Source organism: Telopea speciosissima, chromosome 3 (genome assembly GCF_018873765.1).
Source record: "Telopea speciosissima isolate NSW1024214 ecotype Mountain lineage chromosome 3, Tspe_v1, whole genome shotgun sequence".
In the NCBI taxonomy this organism is placed as follows: domain Eukaryota; kingdom Viridiplantae; phylum Streptophyta; class Magnoliopsida; order Proteales; family Proteaceae; genus Telopea; species Telopea speciosissima.
This window is the reverse complement of record NC_057918.1, coordinates 25381127-25398663: the sequence shown is the minus strand read 5'-3', so window position 1 is coordinate 25398663 and position 17537 is coordinate 25381127. Positions and strand designations below refer to the sequence as shown.

The 17537-nt window shown below is 36.6% G+C and overlaps 1 protein-coding gene across 1 annotated transcript; it reads right to left on the bottom strand.

Moving 5' to 3' along the window:
* Positions 1-4447: 4447 nt before the first annotated feature.
* On the bottom strand, positions 4448-5870 carry LOC122656649 (zinc finger CCCH domain-containing protein 20-like). The gene has a single exon (XM_043851261.1). The coding sequence runs from the start codon at positions 5847-5849 to the stop codon at positions 4521-4523; it is 1329 nt and encodes a 442-aa protein (XP_043707196.1). The 5' UTR covers positions 5850-5870; the 3' UTR covers positions 4448-4520.
* Positions 5871-17537: the final 11667 nt, after the last annotated feature.

Genomic DNA, 17537 nt, shown 5'->3' with positions numbered 1-17537 from the left:
TCCTGGCTTAGACGTAGAATCTCTCTCACTTACAAGTAGCAACCAAAAGAATACACTTACATCAAACCATACAACAGCCAAAAAAAAAAAAACTTTTTTCGGTACGACATGTTTAAAATCGTTCAAAATTTGAACTAGACAATAAAATATACTAATAATTTTTTTCAAAAATAGTCAAATCATGTTTAAACATTTCGATTTGAAAATACACGGCCAAAAAAATTAGTTTCTAGTTAAATATTAATATTTGTTGTATAATCAAGATTTAATTGTTTTAAAAGTGGCATTTTTTTTACTAAAAAACATATTTTTTAGATAAATATGAAAGACAATAAAAATTGAAATTGTTGAGCTGTTAGGAATATAAAGTTATAGTACCACGTGAGTTTGTTTAGGTCTTTGGTATCTTCATATACTTGAAGAGTTATAATCTTTGTTTAATGCTTCTGAGTTGAACACTTTAACATGGTATTAGAGCCAAGATCAATTTGTTATTCTCTCTAAAATATCTTTCTATCTGCAAATTAAGCTAGATACGCCAAAGTTACACATGAGCAAAAATTTTGATATGTTAAGAATTACATAATTATATTTGTTCATGTCCTTGATAACTTCATATGCTTTAGAAGTTAAGTCCATTGAATGCCTCAAGGTCAGCTTCGGGCACTAAGAGTTAGAGGTGGCCTATTGTTTGCGTGGTTTAGGGGTTAAAGAGTAGAATTTTAGATGGAATGATGAGTTACAATATATTATCTGAAAACTATGGTCTAGTGGGAATGTCACAATCCAAAACAAAAACAAGGGGAACACCTCAACATTAAGAAAGCGATGCTGGTGGACCATAGTTATGAGTTAAACCCTACCTAAAACCCTTAAAAGTCCATATATCCATATCTATTAGAAATTTTATTTTATTAATAATAACGACAATTCTAAAGAAAAAGAGAGTTACTGATTTTTATTTACCAACATCACTTTCTTTTAAGATATCTATGATTTCATGGGTTCAACTTTTCAACCCTTCTTTTCACATCCCTATTTCGGTGTCGGTATAACACCGGAACCAAATCGAACCCAACCGAACTGAAATCAAATAAATCGATCGTCAGAAACCAAATTAAAGGCTACGTTTGTTTTAGCGTAAAATTCTATCTGAAAATTTTTTGCGGTAAATTTTAATTTGTAAATGTAAAATTTTACATGTTTAAAAGTTTTTTATGGAAAACTTTTATACATGTAAAATTTAATAAATCATATTTTTTAAAGTTAAAAATTTTAAGTCTTTTAATGTTTGTTTGTTTACACTAAAACAAACCGTGCCAACTGAATCGAATAAAATGTAAAACTAAATCCAAACCAAACCTAAATTATACTAAGGGCTCATGTTCTCTGTGCCGCAGTGCAGGCTGTGCCCAGACACATGGGCCTACCACTCAGGGGGCAAGGTGGTCATTGCATCCACCCCCATGTGTCTGGGCGCAGCCTGCGCCCCCGGCACAGAGAACATTCTCCCTTATACTAAATATGAAATTTTAAGATTTCAGTTTTCACTTCGTCTCTTCTGTTTCTAGTCTTCCATATTCCCTTATGTAGTTCTTGATGGCGATCAACATAGATCCCCAGAAGCGTGGTAGGATTAAATCTATCAATGGAGAATGCTATTAAATTATCTTGAACAGCAGGGGAATCGATTGTTACCTAGAGTCTCACAGATGCAAGACCTCCAACTGATAGTCCTTTCTCAGTCGTTCCACGCACTACGTAAAGCTTGACATTCCCACACGATCAAGCCAACTCCTCTACACACAAGGATTCTCAAAACCCAAGCTTTCTCCAAGATCAAACATCAAGAGAGGGAGATGAAGAGAGAACGGTTCTAGGGAGGGGAGTGCTCCACCGATTTTTCAAGGATGAGAGAGTGTTTTTTGAATTTTGGCAATCTTATGAATATATATGATTTGCCCTCTTACTCCCAAATTGGTAGCACACATGGACAAGGAATATTGAGTTTCTATTGGGACTCATTCACCAACCCATTTAATCTTTCCCACCAAAGAAATATTCATATTGCTAGAGGAATCTAATATTGGGTCAAATATCCAATATTGACCCAACATCTTTCCTTTTCTAACGGTTCTATACTTCTATTTGTTTTTTACGGATAAAATGCCTCGATAACTTTTGATTAGTTAAGAAATGTTTAAAAGATATTTGATATTTAGAATATTAGGAATTATTATTATCACAAATGTTTGTTATTTTTTTCAAATGCCCAGAGGCATCAATTTTGCCACACGAACAAATGATATGTCCATTCCAGTTGTTGGATAGAGAAGATATGGTGTAGATTAATCACATGTCAAATATCAAAATCTAATTTAATTTTTTTTAAAAACTTTTGTATTCACACATTGTTAATATCCATACATGTTTACCATTTATCTGAACATAAAAGTTCACTGTAAATTTTCATATACGATTGCGCATGTGGATAACCAGTATTAAATGCAATAAGATTGACATAAATTTTCATTCAAAATGATATAACCACCCTTGCCCCTCTATTTGAGGAGTTAAAATCCTTTGCAGTGCACCGCAGTTCAGGCTATGAGAGCTCGACACGTGGAAGATACTTCATCCAACAGTATGAACTCGATTGATCTAGTTTTTTCTTTCTTTCTTGAGCTCGGCACCGTTGGATGTCGATTCTTCCACGTGCCGAGCTCTCAAGCCTGAATTGCACTGCACCGTAAGATTAGTGCAGTGTAGAGGATTTTTTTCCCCCTATTTGAGGAAGTAGATGGGAAAATCTCCCATGTATGAATACTTTCCCTTAAAATATATATATAAAAGGGGAGAAACGCTACCTAGTTGCATGTAGTGCGTTGCCTTGTACCTAGACATAATGGTATGTAAAATGACCATCACGTCCCCCACAAAAAACCAAAAATTCCTGATGGTGCGGCAGTCATTTCCCTTGTGCTCGTGTCTGGCAACAAAGGCAGCACTCCACACACACCCAGATAAACGTTCTCTTTCCCATAAATAAATGACTATATTTATCTTATGATTTTCAAAAACATCATCCTCCACTTTTACATGAATTTGCAAAAAAATAAAATTGAAAGATAGAAGACTTGATTATATCACCATATATTCGTGAAGTTATAATTTCCTTTCAAATTTTATTTGTTTCAACATGTTATTCCACTTTTATCAAATTTTAATCCGACAAGAACCTAATAAAACCGAGATGACAATTCGGCTTCAATATGAGAATATGAAAATTATTTGGTTTCAATTTGATTTTGAATCATACATATTATATATTAAATTAAAAACCAAACCGAACCGGAACCATTTTTTTTGGGTGCAAGAACCAATTGACACCCCACCACCTGATGACTTACTTTTAATATAATATCCCTTTAATTTATTAATTAATGATTGTCGACTAATCAATTCTAAAATCTTCTGTGCACTTCGAACTCGGGCAAATCCAAAAGTCGTCTTAATCCTCTTTTAAGTCAGACTCAGAACTTATCCACACCTCAGAAGATGTCGGGACTCGGGACCATGGACCATGGACCATGTATGATACCCTGCTCTGCTCAACAGGACCAGAATTCATCAAATGTTTTTCGACCACCCGATCTGCAGATGGAGATCATGTGACCCCACGTTAAGGATACCGATCTAACAGTAGGTATTGTACTAATCATAATAGCCGAATCCATTCCGATGAGGTTTTTATCCATGGGCCCTCCTCTGGTCTATTCCATCACAGTCCGCCATTAAATTAATGGACCCTTCACAGACGATGAGATCTTTTCTTATCAATATCACCATTTCAGACTGCGTATCCCATGGATCCTTCCAGACTTCAGAGGAGTGGAAGAATTCTTTCTCAGATTGGTAAGAGATCTGATCCTGAATCTCTCACAGTAAGATCACAAACCACGAACATGATTTGATGCAAACCAACACTAGTAAGAATCATCATTCCACCATTGAAGAAATGAAAATACTATACAGGGAAACATACCAGACCACAGTTTCCATTCTCAATTTAAGTTTGAAAAAGATAAAAGAGTTTAGCACAGAAAGACCTATAAGAATCTCTGACTGGTACACAGGAGACTAGAAGAAAATATATTGCATTGATTGATTGACAATAAGAACTCCAGATTTTTACAATAGAGGATCAGACATTGGACATTGTAAGAACAGCAAAAAAATTACAAAAAGATTCATCATCTTCAGCCGATCTCCACCGGCCAAACAGTGAATCCTGCTTCGTCTATACAAGTTGTGACAATATGCTTCTATGTTCCTTCGCCTTGATCTTCCCAGAAAACCCCCCCAGAAAGAGAGGCCCTTCACAGCAACCAGCATCAGCTATTTACATTAATCTTGTTCAGAGTACTACAAATCTTCGTCATTCTTGGATATTCACAATCACAAAAATCAGGGCAACAGATTGAACCCAAAATAGATCAACAAAAAATTCCTTGAATAATTCACTTCACCAGCTCCGACACCCAGCCAACATCGGGAGCGGAAGAGGGCGAGTCAACCCGCTCCAGTGAGTTTTCCTTGCTCAACTTCTCAAACAGCTTGGCTCGTAGATCTCTCCCAGATTCCACCCTTTCCATTGGTGGTTCTTCCTCTACACCACAACCCCTCTCCCAGATATCCAGATAACTCGTCCCACCCCGAGTTGGGGCCTGAGTGGGAGTTGAGGGCAAACTATAGAACCCAGGGCGTAGAGTAGAACCTACCCTCGGAGAACCAAACCCACAACCCATCTGAACACCCCAAGAGGAAGGAGATGACTTAGCTTTGTTAAGCTGCAGATGACGCATGGACGCAACCACCTCGTTTACGGAGTTTGAACCAAATGATCGACTCAGGGGACTGCTGGGAGACATAAACTCGTTTACGGAGTTTGAACCAAATGACCGACTCAGGGGACTGCTGGGAGACATGGGTGGAGAATCCGAAGGAGGAGACAGAGGGGGGGATATCAGGGTTGAAGTAGGAGAAGATAACAGACCATTCTTAGCCAGATAAGAATCAAAAGAATGACGCAGTGGAGATCCGTCAAAGGAATCAGCCGAAACCGGAGTTCTTGGGCTCTGCTGGGGAAGCACACGGAGTTGCTCAGCAGTGTGAGCAAAGAAGCAAACACGACGACGACAATTGGTACCATCCTTGCAGGGCTGCGTACGATAACGCGCCGGGTGAAGCCAACATTCAAATACGCCATGCGCGAACTCACAAGAATCTCCCCTTGTGCAGTTACCCTTACGGAAATCAGGGCAAGCAGTGCCAGAGTAATGAAACTTACGCGGATCTCTACGGCGAGCTTTCTCGCCGGGATGAGCGTACGGACACTCAGTCCAGTCGTGAGAGCGGCCTCTCGCGCATCGCCGGACCTTGAACTCGTACATGCGAAACTCGTCCGTGGAGAAAGGGCCTAGTGGTAAATCGGCCTCACGACCGGGTAAATCGGAATCGGCATCAATGTCGTTGGACGGAAGGTAGCGCTGCAGTGCGGCAATCGTTTCCCCAAATAGAAATGAGGAATAGTCTCCCTCGGAAGCCGTGCCGCCCCCACCAACATTGCCGTTGGCAGAAACGCCGCTCACCGGGAGAGAGAAGTTCATGCCGCCTACGGCGGAAGAATCGTCGAAGAGAGTCCATGGAGAGACATCGACAGTTGGCCTGTGATAGTTTCCTTCTCCGATCATCATCATATCGGTCTCTTCTTGTCTGCAGACAAGATTACGTTTATTCTGTGCTTGAGAGGTTCTATTTAAAGAGCTTAGAGAAGACGAGTTAACCATGGTTCAGTCTAACTTTAACCCTGGTTGAATTAAAAAATTGACAATCCCTTTACTACCCTTCAATTCCCTTGACTTGGTTTGCACTAAGAGTAAGTCTTATGGCGGTGGTGGGATTGGGACCACATGAACCCTAGGGTGTACAGTAAACAATATGAACCCTAATTAGAACGCCATCGCGACAAAAATAGATTTCAAAGTATTGCTTTTCAGTAGGGGTGTACGGTTTCAATCATGATACATGAAACCTTTTCGCTCAGTTTTGGTTCTAATCTCGTAATTTCCACAGATGCGTCAGATGTAGAAGTAATTTTGATAGAGGGCTGTATGGGAATTTAATTATTTTAATAGTGAGGGGAGCGGGTGGCAGCCATGCCCTGCACCCTGGGACACGTCTCGCCAAAATGCTCTGCCATTTTAATTATTCCTTACTCTATATATCTGAGGCCATTTTAGTAATTTTTTATTAGGGCGACAAGATAATCCGAAAACGAGAAATATGTCAACACGTGGCGAATCAAAAACCCGTCTATCGAAAAAAAAAATTTTGCAAAGGCGGTGCGCGTCAGTCACACTTTAATTACCTCAAATCTCGAGCCAAGCCATGGCGGTTCATTTTTTGGGCCCAGGATGGAACCCCTGGCTGACACCACTGGAGTGTTTTCTAGAAATAGTGTAATGGAGTGTTAAAAGTTGGCCCATTTTGGTAGGTTCGATAGGTATGGACCAGTTAAAGCATGCAATTTTAACTAATCAAAGTTAATAAGTGGTCTGAGCGTTCACAATGCTTGGTTATAGCTGAATGGGCCCGACCGACATCAGTAAGTGACCATTACTATTTATAGCCCAATTACCTCATTTTAAGACCAATAATAGATTGATTAGTCCAATTAATTTGACCTCAATGACATATAAGTAATTGATCCATATAATAGGGAAAAAAAAAAAAAAATTTGGGTAAAGAAAGAGATTTTCTTAGGTGTTAATATATTTGTAAGTTTAATTTTATACCTTTTTTTTTAAATTTTAGTATAATATATTTTTTATTCAATGAGTAAATGTTACCAATTTAATGATAAGCCATTTTTTAATTATTTTTAGTAAATCAATTGCAGTTTTTTTTTTTTTTTTATATTTTTTGTTGAAAAACAATTGCAACTTAATATGATTATATGATAGGCGACTTTCAATTTATTTTTAAAAACTCTTTTATACACCTAAAAGAACTTTTGGATAAGAAAAGGGAAAATTAAATGAAGGAGTCAATTTCTAAATACATTGAGGTGTCACTTAAACACTATAATAACAAGGACAACAAATCCAGCCTTATCCTAATTTAGTGGGGTCACACCTATATGAATCCAATCAACACAATGTAAAGAAAATTGAGGTTTAACAAAAAGGGAATAAAAAGAAGGGAAAGGAGACCAATAGTTGCCTAGTGCAGTTGGTGAGCCATGGTGTGCTTCATGTCCATACTCACCAAGAGGTCTCGAGTTCGAGTCTCCTAACTAGTACCTTACCCCTTCCCTATTCCCCTTCCCCCGCACAATTTATTAAGTCACAAAAATCTCAGCTAAATGGGGTTTGCTACATGGATCTTTGCTTAGACACCTCCTAAATATAAATGTGTCCATGCTCAACCTATGAGATCTAATTAACTAAACAATGTGGGGGCTTCATATATATATTGGAAAAAAAAAAAATTGGTTGGGTGGTTCCTACACCTAGACAATTAACCATGTGAAATTACCCCTCAAACCCTAGTGAACTAAAAATCCTCATTCAGTCAAAAGCTCCTACACGCGCTCTTTTTTAGCTCCATGCTAGTTCAGGCGCAATCAACCAAATAGCGATCTCTTGCCCTCTTTTTTTTCCAGTCTTATTCTAATCAATACAATCCAATCCAAATCAATATCAATAGTTCGATACCGATAGGGTGCGCTAAAGCCCTGGTCGACACCCTTAGGTGTTGGTTGTAGCCTGTAATGGTGTCAATCAATCTGATTCCGATTTGATTTACATTTTGACAAAATCCAAATCAAAATCGAATCGAATAGAAATTAACCAAAATCAAAATCGTTTTGTATTTGGCCCAATTATAATGATTTCTATTCAGTTTTTGTTAATCAGTTTATCTGTTGTTTGTTTGTAGTGCAGGTTTTGAAAAATAATTTACAATTCCGATTTATATGTTTAATTTAAAATCAAATAAAAAAATAAAAGGAAAAAGAACTCTGTCCTAGAATGTGCCTTACATCAGAACTCTCATGAGTCTATCTCTATTATTCTTCTTCACATGAAAAGATATTTTTGCCCTCTTACTTTGAGGAGGAGAGAGATAGACACATAAAAATACTCACGGAAGCCACACTCCTTACCAGAAAACTACTTCCCAAAATCAAAATCAAGTTATTTTTCAGTGATCCGATTCCAGTTTGACATCTTAAATTGGGGTTGGTCCCACAAATGGCAAATCACAATCCCATCGTCTCAGACTCAAGAGGGCAAAACCGGAAAGTTAAGTTTTTGCATTAAAGAGGGTGGGCTAAGGAGAATTTTACGGAAACGGGCTTGAAAGTTTTTAAATGTACAGTGTTGTGCAGTGGTGACGTGTCAAAATAGTAGTAGTATGAACGCCCTGACGGCCTGAACCTCCAAAGTCTGGAATCTCCCAAACCAAAAGTTAAAGAGTCGATGTGAGTGAGGAGGAGGGCGTGCCCGTGCGGTATGGTAATGGTGGGTATGTGAATGAGTGATACATTACAGTAATGTTGGGTCGTTTTCGAGTACCGTACGAGCTACCATATTAAATGGTCTCCCGTCCCCCAATCCCTAGCAAGGTAGCAACACCGTGGAAGGTAGGTGAACGGTGAACCCACTCCACCTTCTCTGTCCTCCCCCTCCCAATCCCAATTTAATTCTTTTTTGAATTTTTCACTTCCAGTAAAATTTTTGGATGATTTTAGATAATGGTACGGTAGTTTATTGTCGTGGGCGGGCAATTGGATAAGAACTTATGGTAATGGATAACCTTCACATGCATTTTAATTTAGTTATTATAAGCATGGATTTAGTTGATGGTTTCATGCTATCGGTTGATTACCCCATGCATGTTTCTAAGTATCGGTATCATATTGGACAATATATATCGATTTTTCTAGTCATCGATACCGATATCGTGTCGATAGCATGGTACAAACAAAGGGTAAAATGATCAGAAAACTCATTTTTTAAGAAATTTCAAAGGTAATTTTATCTGATCCAGGTTGATATCGTATCGGTTTTGTGTGTTGCCGATACCCATTCTGATATCGTGCACTAAAACCATGCCCCCATGTCCATCATGTCCATATCGACACCGCCGATTGATTGTATCAGGTCATATCGGGTTGATACTGGATAAAAAGCAATCAGATCGGCATTGTATGCCGTGCATCAGTCCAGTATCGTTATCGGTCATAGCCAATCCGATATCGTTTCCTTAAAATAATGATTTTGAATAAGGGTGTTAAAAACTAGCCTGAAACCAATAAAACCGATCAAACCAAAATGAAGGCTAATGGGTCGGTTTTGGATTGCAGTTTTATGACATTGAACCCAAATCGGATTGAAACCAAACAAATCTTAACAAGTCAGACCAAAATCGAATCTAAACCAATATAACCCGGTAAGAATTCGATACCAACCCAAAATTCATATTATAAAAAAAAAAACACGAGCTATCACATTAGATGATCTCTCGTTCCCCAATCCCTGAAAGGTGAACAACCCACACCTCCTCTGTCCTCCCAACCCCAATTTAATTCCTACTTGGATCTACGAATCAAAGAACCAACCACATCTGTACACTATTGGCCAATTTACATCAGTTAGGTATCATTATCAGTCACGGCCAAATGGACAATCTAATATCAATTCCTAAAACCATGGTTCTGAATAGTGGTGTCGAACCCTGACCCGAACCAATAAAACAGATCGAACTAAAATGAAACCTATTGTATCGTTTTAAATTGGGGTTTTACGACACTGAACCCATAACGGACTACATTGAAACCAAACTGACCTTAGAACTTGGATCAATACTGAACCCAAGCCAATATAACCCAATAAGAAAACAGTACCAGCCCAAAAATCATAAAAAAGAAAACACATTTGTTTTCAAACTTATGTATATATTTACTTATGTAAATATTTACATGATAAACCGATACCAACTCAAAACCGAACCAAAACTAGTGAATCCTTATTGGATTGATTTTAAACTCACTTAATCTCACATCAAAACTGGTGAAACCAACTGATTCACACCCCTAGTTTCTGAGGTATCTATCACCTTCATAATTTTAGTATGGGAGATGATTTCCCACAACACTAGAGGTTGGTGGAATCTAAACACCGCACCATGGTTGTCTTGGAAAAAGTATCACCCATATGGGGTTCATATATTCAGAGTAGGACAAAAAATATTTTAAAAAACAAACAAACATGTTATAGGGAAATTACACTATTACACCATGGGTAAGTTCTATCCTTCTAGTATTTAAAATAGTTCGAAAACCAAGTTTTTTTGACTCAACTTATCATTTTCAAAAACTTGATGAGTCGAGTGAGTCAAGGTTTAAGTCATGTTTTTTTCTCTTATTTTCTTATTATCTTTTTCGCCCTCTTAGAGTGAGGAACCACTGAGGCTATGGTTGTTTCACAGTGAAAAAAAAAAAAAGGACTCATATTGAAGTCAACAAACAAAAATTTTAGTGTTTTAGCTAATTGTAGATTGAATTTACAGTCTATGAACACTATATGGTCCAATAAAAAAAAACCTCGGTCAATTTCACATGACGCAGACAAAAGCAAGTAGTCAATAAAGTCTCAGACCTTGTCTGCTCATTTCTTAAACCTAGGTGAGTCTTTATGCTCTTGACTAGGTTTCATTTTTTTTTTTAATTCGACTCGGATGACTCGTCAAAGTCAAAACCTGGATTTCCAACTATGTTGAATGCAAAATAAGTACTAAATTTTATAGATTAATACAAGAGGATATTGAGAGTTTAATAAATAAAATAATAAATAATAAATTTTACTTTGTGTGTTCTTTGGATTACAAATCACCTTAAAACCAAGTCTTAAACCAATAAAACACCCAAAACCTTATGAATTTCATAATGTTGTCACTTGAAATGAGCATGGCACATCTGCAGTTCATATATCATGTGGATATATATGGTACTTGCCAAATATGGACTAATTTTCATTCTATTAAGTTTATTATTTATACTTTTTATGAAAATTTATTATCCTTAGAAAATAAAAAATGGCAACACAAGACACAATAGTTGAGGAAGGCAACCTTTAGGAATTAAAACAGCATCTTAATTGCTTTTTCCCTCTTCTTTTTTTTTTTTTTGTTGCAACTTTTTCTTGCAAAATAAAAATTTACATACTTTTTTATTTACTAAGTCAATATATGGGATGGTATATGAGTGAATTTGTGTATGAAATTTGACTAGTGGTCATTTTATACCATTTTGTATAAAATGAGGTTGGCCAAGAGATTTTTTTCCGCCCTAGCTCCATGGATAAAGTAAGCCAATGAAATTTGAATGAAAATTGAACTACCACTTTTTTTAAGTAAAAAAATGGAACTACTATAGTAGATATTTGGCCGAGTTAAGAAGCCATTAAATACATTAGGATGCAAGAACGAGTTTTTTACCCTCACATAATTAGTTTAATTTTAATTTATTTGGAAACTACTTACATGTGAATAATCCCTTATTGTCAACCTCTCTCTCCTTTTCATTAACATAATTGTTTTAGCATCTTAAGATTGTTTATTTTTTGCCACTAAAAGATGAAAATTGTTTCACCATATATAGTTATGTAATTGATTTTAGTGCTACATATTTGTTAATAGGGAAACTAATATTATTTTAATTTATTTTTGTGGGTTCTTCTAGGCATCACTATGCCTAGTGAAGTATAACGCTTCTCTAGTTACCACTTGGCAATACATGAGTTAATATATGTGATTGAGGATCCACCTACATTTCAATGACCAAATTTTAGTCCAATGTAAGCAATGAAAGTTATTCAAACTTTGATTCAAAGTTCTGGTAAAATTATCAAAATGGGCATCAAATTGTAGATGAATATAAAATACAATATATTAGATACTTCCTCCACTCATTTTAAGCTGAAATTGTATCAATGAGATGCTTTATTGGTCCTCTTATCACATGGACTAACCCATGTATTGCCATGTGGCAAATGGTGAAGTGTTGCGCGTAAAAATTGTACAAGATCTTGGCCGTCAGGTGAGTGGATCTCCATACACCAAGAAAGGCTTAAGAGGGGGGCCAGAGAAGACTCGAGAGGGTCCTCCGACGCTGAAGTCAGTTCTTAGAGTAACCAGTCAAGGGAGAAAAGGCTAGGAGTTTGTAGGAAAGAAGAGATGAAAGAATTTATGTTTTTCAACCCCTTTATTTGGAATCCAGAGTCTGTATTAATAGGAGAACTTGTGAGAAAGATCTGGCCCAACTTGATGGAGGATACGGAATATCTTAATGTATGAGTGACAACCCTCAAGATTAACATTAAATGCTAACCCAATCTGGCTTAAAGAGATATCGATAATAAATGTTGATGTGCCCTGTAAGTCGGGCGCCCATGCCATTCGATGAGCCTTGAAGCTGCCAGGTGTGAATTTTCTTTACATGCCACCACATTGAGTCATATTATTAGGCCTTGCCTCAAAGTAGATGAGTCGCGTACAAGATGGAGCGGTGTGCCTCGTCGCTCCAATCTTTCACCATAAATGCTCCCACACTCTATATCTTTGCTTTATTTATAGGTATGAGTCTATACCCTTTAGAGTAATAGTCCCATAATGATGAGGCTAGCTGATAATCGTCGAGCAGAGTTAGTAAATATCTGATAAATACCACTGCTTGCTTTATCCTCGTCATGTGTCAATCATCCAATGATGGGGTTACTTTTGGTATATCATGAAGCATTATACTCTGCTAGGCATAATGACAGTGAAGAAAATCCTATTTTCTAATATGCCCTTTCTATTATCTACTAATTAACATTATCCTAGCAATCTACTTATATTGTGCTGATAGCTTGATAGAATAAATAAATTTTTATGGTGACTTTATAATCATCTCTTTCATAACTATTAACGAATTCTTCTCCCCCCCCCCCCTCTCCTTGGGATAAGAAATAGTAACCATTGAAGATACTAAAGTGGTTAATGAAAATGAATCCATCAGTAAATAAGGATACTTAGCTCAGATTAGATTATATCTTAGAACCTTGGAAGATAATTATAGTTGTTTGACAATGGCATATAATAATATTTCATTTGTGTTGTAGAATATATAGAAGTCTTTTGTTGTATCATTTATCCAAAATAGCTTAAAAGAATCGTAAACATCTTCTTTCATGCATATATAAGTGGATATCTACTCAATATGATAAAGAAATTCATCATGTTCCATTGCATGCATATAGGTTTAGCTTATGGAGCTTGATCCATGCCAAAAATTTCTTAATTAGTTCTACATCAACAACCAAATCACAGTTTATTACAACAAACTTTTATAGCTTTAAAATAATATGGTATGGCCCATATAAGCCTTATCCAACTTGCAATAAATATTTAAGAGTTGATCCTTACACTAATATATATTTCAAAAAAAAAAAAAAAGAAGAGTTCTGATACCTAATAATAGCCATATATTTATAAATTTGGATGTATGTATTTTTTATGATGGACATTGAAAGTGTTAGTAAACACAAATTGCATCTTCAACAATATATTTTAATTAGTATAATATAGGAGGGACAATTTTATCCACTCAAATGCAATGCAAAGCAAAAGAAAAAAAAAAGGTAATTTAATCAATTCGCAGAAAAAAAAAAGAAAGAAGAGTTCTAATAACTATTAATGGCCATAGAATAATATGATGAATGTGGGTTTTCACTTAAGGATACTGAAAGTGTTAGTAATCCAAGTTGTATCTTCAATAATATATTTTCTAGTTACAATAGAGGAGGGACAATTTTATACACTCAAATGCGATGAAACCAAAAGGGTGAAAAAAACCAATTTGCAACAAAGAGTAACATCCTTGTATTAACCAATGTTTTGGATGTTATATACTTATTAGACATACAAATAAAGTATTGGATGGTGAGTTGGTTGTTTATATTGGTTTTTTGCAATGATGAATATAAGAGAAGTTTTGGGTAAGCTTATTTACAATGACATATATGTGGGTGCATCTTGTTGTAGCCAAATATGTAAACTAAGAAATTGTGATCTCATTTTTTTACCCCTTGTCTTAGTGTCAAAAGTTATTTAATGTCGGAGTAATATTGTCATTTCACATGAGCAATCACAACTTTTGAAAATAACATAATGATAAGTCGCTTTTAGGGTGATGATTTTTTAAGCAAATAGCATAGGGGAGCACACCAATGAAGTGTGATAAAACATTATCGTGCATAGGAGGGCAAAAAGGTCATTTCATGTGAGGAGGAAAGAGATAGATAGAGTGCTAACATAGTTTGCCTCAATGGCTCAGAGAACCTTCTCCCTAAACTTAATTAGCGCTTAGTTATTTATCACAATGCCTAGTAGTTTTCAATACTTTATTTTGACCCTTCGATGTCTTCATTTGGCCTTCTAGTTAACATGTAAGCAAGGTCGCATGGGGTGTCCTTGACTATATTCAATCTCTTGGCTTAACATGTAAGATGCCAGTACACGTTGTAAGTGTGTACTTCTTTCTCTGAGTCTCTCTCTTCTCGTTAAATATGTAGATCTTTCTTCTCTCTCCTCATCAAATATGCTATTTTACTATCCAGTGTTTGGTCATGTAATGCTTACACCAACATGAGGACCAATGAGAGCACAGATAAGTGAATCAACATAAATTTGATTATTTATTTCATAAGAATCAGGGTAGTACATTCGAAAGAATAGAGAATGGGTGCAATAACCACCCTGCCCCCTTACACAAACTGTCCATGTGCTTGGACGCAACCTGTACTCCGGCACAGAGAACATTCTCCCTAATCTTTTTCCTTCAAACATGAAATAACCTCGCTGTCATCCTATGAATGATACCTTTTTGATATACCTTATTGGTGCGTTTATCTATGCTGCTTGTTGGGATACCCCTATCCCAATAGTTAATTAGGGATGGGGGTGGGAACCACATTCACGTGTAGGGAAGCCAGTGCATTGAACGCTTTAAAGGACACATGACAGCTCTTTGTAATAGTCATAGTCGTACTTACAAAGGAAATCAGGAAATCCTTTTGCTTTATAGCGCTTTTCCTTTAGATTTGGATGATGGGGTTCTTAATATTTGGAAGACTTTAATGATAGATATGATATGCTTTCGACGTGTTGTCTCGGGTCACGTGCTCCTCAGACCATATGGTATGGTGTCCTCTTACAGTGTACACGCGTTCCCTATCGGTCTCCCTTTTAGATATGTTTTTTTAAGAACTTGACCCGTCTTCATATGGGACTGCTCTCCTTCCTGCCTGATGAGGACGCGTAGCAATTGCGTGACCCCTTCTTTTCTTTATTTTTTAGGGTACCCTTTGCCTCGAGATTCTCGTGATTTGACAGTAGCTTTCTCTCTCCTTCTAACTCTAAAATTATGACTAGGTACATTAATCAAATAGATAGTGATCTAGTAAGAACGTGTGCATGGGAAAACAAACATTACATCCGTTAGATTGGGATCACAAACCCATTTTATTGTTAAACACCATGGGATGAAAGGAAATGAGTTGAATCTGAACTTGACCATTCGGAACTTCGGAGGAAGACCTTAGGTCTAAATAAGGGTGTAAAACGGTGCGGATTTGATTATACAATGTGGTTTCAGTTCCGCACATTTTGCAATGTAAAAATCAAAACCACATCAAATAAGAATCATCCAAAATCGGAATCGTTTTATATGCAGTACGGTTTTAGTGGTTTCTATTCAATTTTTGTTATCCGATTTACATGTGGTTTGTAATACTGGTTTCACCTTTGTACCCTTTAATTTTATTTTTCATATCCATATTATGTGGGAGAAATTATATTGTTTCACACACATCTAGCTCTAAGCAAAGTTCACTTCCAGATGCTAGTTGCAATGATAATTTTAAGTGATTACTCAAGATCGCAAAGTACCGTAAGGGAAACCAACCTGAGGACATCACTAATCCATGCCCACTTAGTTCATTAACAAAGTCCAATAAGACATATTCATATTAAAACCTTCCGTCCCTTCATGAATTTGGCACCCAAACTGAAATTCAAAAAAAATCTCAAAAAAGAATCCTAATATTTTAGAGTGCTTAACCACATTCTTAAATAAATAAGAATATTCCTAATCTCGATTTTCTACCTGGTTTCTATTCGGTTAATCGATGGTTTTCCGGTTTCAAATCGAATCGAACCTGTAATACAACCTTTAAAAGCAAAATCGCATCGTTTTTTATACAATGCAGTTCGGATCGATTGTAAATGATCAGTTTCGATTCCAACAATCGGTTTCGGTTCCATTTTGACACCATTAGGTCTAAGGGTGTCAAATTCGAACTGAAATCGTAAACCGAACTGAACCGAATAAACTTAAGTTAGGTTTGGGTATCGGATTTCAAAATCAATTTGGTTCTCGGTTTGATTTTGGATCCAACATAGGAATCGAATTGCATAATTGAAACCAAATCGAATTTGCATAGTAGCATATTATAGTATATTAATATATTATTATATATGAAGCGGGTATAAAAAAAACTGAACTGTGTGAGAATCGAATAGAACCAAAACTGAGCAGGTTCAATTTAATTATTGAATTTAACAACCGATTCGGTTCTCAGATCGGTTCCAGATCACATCAACACTCTCTAGAACCAAACCAAAATCAAACTGAATAACTGATTTACATATATTACACCCCTACTCAGGCCTAGGTTTCAAGTTGTCAGAACCGTATATTGCTAGTTTCTTGATACTGATATGAATAATAATATCGGTACAGTGTAGCGCTGTACTATTCCAAAAAAAAATTTAAAGTTTTGATAGCTTAAAATGAGGATTTTTTTCCTCTAAGGTTTCCTCACCCATACGATTGTGAGGTTCTCTTTAGGGATGTTCGACATGTGTCAAAGAGAAATCCAAGGGCTGGCTATTTAAATATAGTTTACGGTGGTGGTTTCCAATGAACGTGTGACTCTCTCTCTCTCTCTCCTTTTTTCCACTCTTTCCTCAAAATCAGACTTGTCTCCCTCCTCTCTCCACTCTTTCCTCAAAACCAGACTTGTCTTTCTCCTCTCTCCACTCTTTCCTCACAACCACTGGATTTCTCTCTGACACGTGTCAAACATCCCTAAAGAGAACCTCACAACCGTATGGGTGAGAGAACATTAGAGGAAAAAAATCCCTTAAAATGGTCTAAAAAAGATTTGAGGGCAAAATCAACCAGTATGGTCCGTATCAGTATCGAAATTCACGATAAAGTGATTTAAATCCTTGTTTAGAATCAACTTGGCTGATTCGGGCAAAATCTACCTTTTCCTTCACCGATTCTAACTGATCTAGATCGATATCAGATGGGAATCAGTTAGAACCAATTGAAAACCCGATTCCACTTTTTAAAACCTTGAGTCACT